This window comes from Papaver somniferum, chromosome 6 (assembly GCF_003573695.1).
Source record: "Papaver somniferum cultivar HN1 chromosome 6, ASM357369v1, whole genome shotgun sequence".
NCBI lineage: Eukaryota > Viridiplantae > Streptophyta > Magnoliopsida > Ranunculales > Papaveraceae > Papaver > Papaver somniferum.
This window is the reverse complement of record NC_039363.1, coordinates 7797512-7803792: the sequence shown is the minus strand read 5'-3', so window position 1 is coordinate 7803792 and position 6281 is coordinate 7797512. Positions and strand designations below refer to the sequence as shown.

Genomic DNA, 6281 nt, shown 5'->3' with positions numbered 1-6281 from the left:
ATATGTAGCATGATTAGAACATATTTAAAATAACATGGTTAGAACATTTTTGACATAACGTGATTAGTGTAATAATTGTTTTTATGATGTTGAACCCTATCGTTAAGGCTTAGTAATAGCAAGACAATGTTCATCCTCGGAAATAAATAACATTAAATCTAGCTGTCTCTGTTTTTTACTTTCGAGTGATGACAAATTATGCGAAATAAATGCACAAAAAAATACTAAAATTTAAAATATATACTTGCCTCTGTTCAGATCCATGTTTAGCGCCAAAATGTAATTGCAGGAAATCCTACAGCACACCCAAGTGATATGAAATATATGAATCAGGACATAATAATGAGAAAGTGTGTTATGATTAAGAAGAGATGGTAGTTTAAGTTTCAAGCTACAATCAAACCCTAACTTAAACTTAGTGGATATCACTCCCAACATATCTCTCCCAGTACAAAATTACTCCACCTGTTTTACTATGCCCTAAGGCTCCCTTTTATACACATTCAGTGAAGTGGAGTACAACTCATCTTTTACTTCGCTGATATTCATACAATTCATGTGACCATCCTTTTACTTTGTTTGTCCTAGATTAGATATTAAATTTTGTTTTACTTCAGCGATAACACCGGAGACTTGTCTGTACAGCTTTCTGTATTTCTTGCTCAAAAATTTATCTGTGCTTGAGATCGTTTCTCTTCGCTTCGATGTTCTTTGCTCGCTAAACTTGACGACTTACATTCTTCGTTTGGTCTTTTATTTATCTCGTTACTATCATTTCTTAACTTTCGTCACTTCGTAACTTTTATTTAAGTTTCGTTGTATCTTCTAACAGTTGATTTGACCTCACGGGTATCTTAATAAATGCTTTGTCTAGAAATTTGATAATGATATCTTCTGACGAGGTTAAATCGCCGATTTCGTTTCTTCGTAGCCCTACACGTAGCGAGGATATTTTCTGCACCTACAGTTGGGCTAATTTCTGATTTCTCTCATCGACAAATCTTAAATGTGTATACCCTATGAAATCTTTAAAGTGGAGGGCACAGTTCACTTGCCATTATCTCTGGTCTGACGATGTAACCACCAAAAACCATATCTTTCCCATGAAAAAGAAAAATCACAAAATCCACACCTTATGAGTTCTACACCCCATTTCATGATCATTCTCAGAGTTTATACACCAAAGTCGTACACAATGATGGGTCCTGTGATTAGTTCCACACATCCTAAAATTATACTCCGCTGCAAAAAAAATAGTCTTGTTTATAATGGGCGCATAAACAAACCTATCTTTTTGAAACGGTGGTAGTAATAAATAAACAACTAACCTGCCATTTAACTGTCCTGTGAGCCAATCAAGTTGTGACATTGAAATCTTGGTGTAATAACTTGTACATTATTTGGGGGGATTAGGAAGTGTTTCAATTGAAGGGCAGCCAAACACCAGTGGGTCTGAGTCTGCATATTATAGTTGTTGCAAGTATCAAAGATGGTTGATGCAACTTGACTGTGGTTCTCGAAATAATGGTTTACACAGTTGCGGTTGTTGTTTGTAGGTGTAGGGTAGTGATGATAATGCTGTGATGCTTTTTGACTTTTGACTGGCAGTATATGAGCCTACAAATAGTAGCATTGATGGGTTGTTGCAACAGGTCTCATTATGATCACCATCGCATTTGAGATGTATTTGTTGATCATCTTCTCATAGATTGTACAATTAGCTAGCAATAGGTAGAGAGACGGATGGGTTTTGTTTAAATAGCTTTCAGTGATTATAAAAAAGACAATACGCTCATCTCAATGTACACTCAAGAGTATTTAGGTAAGCAGAACTAGCATCAAAATGCAGGCTGGGTACACAGTGATTAAGTTCAGAACTTGGTGATTTTATACACCAAATCCGTATCCATCACTCTAGGGACTTCTTCCTGACTTTGCCAATACATACATTGATATAAAGATCCTTTCTAACAGTCCCATTTGGGAGCACATCTTCATTTACAACTATTCTCCTATTCATAGGAAGTGGTGGATACAGCCTCAGGCTTTCATGTAAAGCTGCATGCAAATAAACCAAAACTTTTAGTTTTTCTGGATCAAACACCTAGCATAGCAATGGCTATAAAAAGATGATAAGCAGAACTAGCATCAAACTTACCCTGATACAGGCTTGGTACACGGTGATTAAGTTAGGAACTTAACAATTTTCTTAAAAACGATTTTTATACACCAGCTTTGTATCCATCACTCTAGGGACTTCTTCCTGACTAACCAGTTTCCCAGGCACCATAGGCTGAGTAGACCCCTGAATTTAAAAATTTTGTTCGCATAGTATCTAGTTTAGCTTGTGTAATGTGACAAACTATTAAAAGAATTGGGGCATCAGGTAGTGCTAAAAACTTACTATGCTACGGAACTCCGTGAATTTGGCACCTTCTGCAGGATCTTTAGGTCTGTGGAAAAGTAAATGTGCTATTGAACGATCTATCGGGTTTGTGTCTGTCTCAATGTCCATAAACATGAAGCTCCTGTGAAACATGAAGAGTCAATGGCGTGAATAATAATTTAAAAAAACAAGACAATAAGATATCTGCTTGAAGGAACGAGAAATTAAATGTCTTGCAAACACTATGAAAATGATCTTCTCAGAAAACAAAATAAGAAAATGAATGCCAGGAAGTCCACTCAAGTCAGAAGCTGTTCTCATAATTCAACTATATATGATGGCGAAAAAAGAATAGAGTTTTGTCATACTTATTTGTGTCTCCAGTTGTCTGTGCATCACTTCTATCACTACCATCCACGAAACAGTTGTTTGAGTTTTCAAAGTTGTTTCTCTGCTCTGCACTTCTTGCCAAGCGGTATAGACTGTCTCTGATGCATAGCTTTGTTCTAATATCCAACTGAAAATTTTAAAAAAGTAAACTCAGTTAGGCTGCAAAGATTGACGACGGTTTCCAGCATCATAAACGTAGAGCAGAACTGCCGGAAACTAGTGGAACTCAAAAGATGAAGGTGGTGATCAGAATAACCAGGGAAAACACAATACCTGTTCCATGACATAATTTAGCTGCCGGAAACTAGTGGCTTCTAGAGAGCTATCATCTGTTGACATGGAGTTATTGCTAGAGCCTTCAAGTACACATGAAGAATCTGGATCTCTATCTTGAATGTTCTGCAGCTGCTTCGTGACTGCAAGATGAGCATCAGAAGTGGGTAGTGTTTGCTGGTGTGAGTGACTCTTTTCTTCCAGCATCATACACGAAGCGTTTAGAGAAGGATTGGATGGCCTTTCTACCTGCTGTAAAAGACTCAAAGTGTCACAAGCTTTTAGGGACAATAGAGCGCAACCAGCCTCCTCAGTTACAAAGTGTTGCTTAGATAAAAATTGGAAACTAAAGCTGCGAACAATTGCTGGAGGTAAAAAAGTTTAATTGGATAGAGCACAAAGGAGGAAGTGTTACATTTGGAAATTGTTCTGCTGTGCATGAACTTTGAAAAGAACAGCTACTTAATTGCTCCGAAGAACTGTCCACTCTTTTCTCTTTGATTTGGTTGTGGTTATGTACCTGTTTTTCTTGAAAATTGACCTGTTATGATATAAATTAACAAGTATGACAACTGAAGGATTTTGGACCACATTTAATAGAGCCACAATCAAATGTTGATATAAAGTGCAAGAAGTAAGAAAATGACCTGTTCCATTGGCATAGAGGATTCAGCATTCGTATCCACCATGTTACAATATGAGAAACCCAGATTAGCATAATCGCTATCATCCATGGGCTGTAAACCCATAGCGTAATCATTGGGAACGGTGATTTTATCAGTTTCATTCACCACTTGAGTAGCGGTAACAGGCATGAATTTGAATTCCGCTTCCTCAGGTTTCACTTTGCTCAAATTTGAACAGGGAGATTTGAACCCTGACTTGAGAGCATCTTCAGAGCCATCAATTGCCTTCGAGGATGGTGGAAACCATGAGAAATCATCACCAGCAGTAGTTATGTCTCCTTGACCAAACGTAGAATCACAGGTTCTGCAATAAGAATACTTAAAACATCACTACCAAGAGAACTTATAGAACATCATGAATTTGAAAACGAAGACAATTGCATCTGTAAAGGAATCTTAAATGTTTAAATCATATGACGCCAGAACCTCAATTGCGAAAAGTGTCCATCAACTACCTGAACATGTTATCGACATCCTCAAAATTGCCAATATCAGGCCATCCATAATAAGAAAGAAAACCATTGTCCTTCTCCTCATGGTCATTACCAAGAAGTTCCATGTCAGTGTTTGCTGCTGAAATATCAAGTGTGAATTGAGACAGACTTCCATTAACTGAAGCAGCGGCACCATTATTTCCCAGCATAGCATCATTATTGTTACCATTAAAACAGTTCCCATCACTTAAACTAGCCATTTCTTTGGTAGAATCAGTATGACAAGACCAAGAATGATTTTCCAGCATCTGACCCCTTGCTTCATTTACAGTTGCACACCTCATATCCTTGTTTTCTAAATCCCTATCTGAAATGTTCCTAGTAGAATTCAGCCGCTTCTTACCACAATCTTTTCCAGGAGTACCATGATTGATTTGTTCATTACCGGGATGAGGCACTATATGGTCACCACTCTCTTTAAACTCATCCCATACAAAACCATCAAGCTGCAAATTAACATAATAACTTAGCTAAATTACAGAACATCAATAGAATCTACAAATTGAATCTAAACTTATCCTAAAACTCATCAGATCTAATTGTAAAGTAAGAAAATGAAATTCACAAAAATCTTACCTGATATTCAGACCAATCTTTCATTTGATTACTTCCTTATCCTTGCTCAAATAGATCTATTTGCATCTTCAAATCAAGATTAATCTCTTGATTTACACAAAATCAAACCTCTAAACAGCTCAAAAATGAACTAAAATCTTCACAAACAATCAGAAATTCACAGACAAAACCAAAATCAGAAGTATAATAATTACTCTCTGTGATTAGATGAAAAATCGCCGTAATTTGGACTAAGAGAGAGTTGAGTTCTACTCTTTTTTTTCTTTCCAGATTCTTCTTGAGCTACTACTATCTTTTTAGTCTTTGTTTACTAATTTTTATTTTATTGGGTTTTTTTATGAAAAATATACACGTGTCAGTAAGATCAAAAGGAGAGAGGAGGAGGGATCAGAAAACTGGTGGACAATAAACAACAGATCAGTTCCTATCCTCTCATTGGTTTAGTGTTTTTTAGTACCACTACTCTTTTAACACCTGTTTATATGGACCCTTTTGTATTTTATTTTATTTTTCTGCGGTCGACATTGAGCTAACAGTACTGCTTTTGTTGAATTTCATTTTCAATAGCACACTGATTTATTATCTGCCACTATTATTTTTCTTTTCTCGCTGCAGGCATGAACTTATGAGTTTCTTTCCCGTCTATGTGCAAGTCTTGTGGTAGAATCCAAACCATTTTCATGTGTGGAAAAATCATAGAATGTCAAGCTTAATAGCTTCCGTAGATTTAAATCCAGCTATTGAAAATCTAACAGCTGATAATAAAGCGCTAATCTTAATAGCGTTTTGTGTTATTCTTAATGCTGAGGTGGCGTGGAAGATGGAACTCTTCCACCATAAGACTTGCTTTTACTAGTATAACCGTTTCCACGGTGGGAGGGCCGACCGAAGAAGAATCTGAAGTTGGGGTTGGTCTGCGACTATTTCCGTTCAGTTTCAGAAAAAGTGATACTTTCGTCTTGTTTCAAAAAAAGTGATACTTTCGCTCAGTTTCAGAAAAAGTGAACTTTCGCTATGTTTCAAAAAAGTGATACTTCGCCCCGTTTCAGAAAAATGATACTTTCGCTCCGTTTCAGAAAAAGTGATACTCTCGTCCCGTTTCAGAAAAAGTGATACTTTCACTCCGTTTCAGGAAAAATGATACTTTCGTTCCGTTTCAAAAACGGAGCAAAAGTATCATTTTTCCTGAAACGGAGTGATAGTATCACTTTTCCTGAAACGGAAAATTAGTCGATCCATAAACCAAAATATGGTTGCATGATGTGTTATGCATTCTTTTTGGTGGTTTACATAATGGCTATATATTCAATTTTCGAGAATCGTGCCTAAAGTAAAAATAACACTTTTTTTAGATGGATGGAGCACGTCATTTCATTAGTTGCAACGGAAATTGGTTTATGCATAAATCAAAATATGGCTACATAAAGTATTATATATCCTTTATGGTGGTTTGCATAATACTCCCTCCGTTCCTAA

At 36.5% G+C, this 6281-nt stretch overlaps 1 protein-coding gene across 4 annotated transcripts; it reads right to left on the bottom strand.

Moving 5' to 3' along the window:
- Positions 1-1732: 1732 nt before the first annotated feature.
- Positions 1733-5105, bottom strand: LOC113286845 (protein LNK1-like). 4 transcript variants are annotated; one of them, XM_026535473.1, is made up of 9 exons: positions 4806-5105; positions 4191-4675; positions 3697-4039; positions 3465-3569; positions 3050-3298; positions 2755-2903; positions 2405-2528; positions 2159-2305; positions 1733-2058 (listed from the first exon to the last, which is right to left on the bottom strand). In XM_026535473.1, exons 1-8 carry the CDS (start codon positions 4827-4829, stop codon positions 2210-2212), a joined length of 1575 nt encoding a protein of 524 aa, XP_026391258.1. In that variant the 5' UTR covers positions 4830-5105; the 3' UTR covers positions 1733-2058; positions 2159-2209. The 4 variants fall into 4 exon arrangements, with proteins under 4 accessions (XP_026391258.1, XP_026391255.1, XP_026391256.1 ...); XM_026535470.1 differs by having other exon boundaries at positions 3465-3590; positions 4806-5104; XM_026535471.1 differs by having other exon boundaries at positions 3050-3301; positions 4806-5104.
- Positions 5106-6281: the final 1176 nt, after the last annotated feature.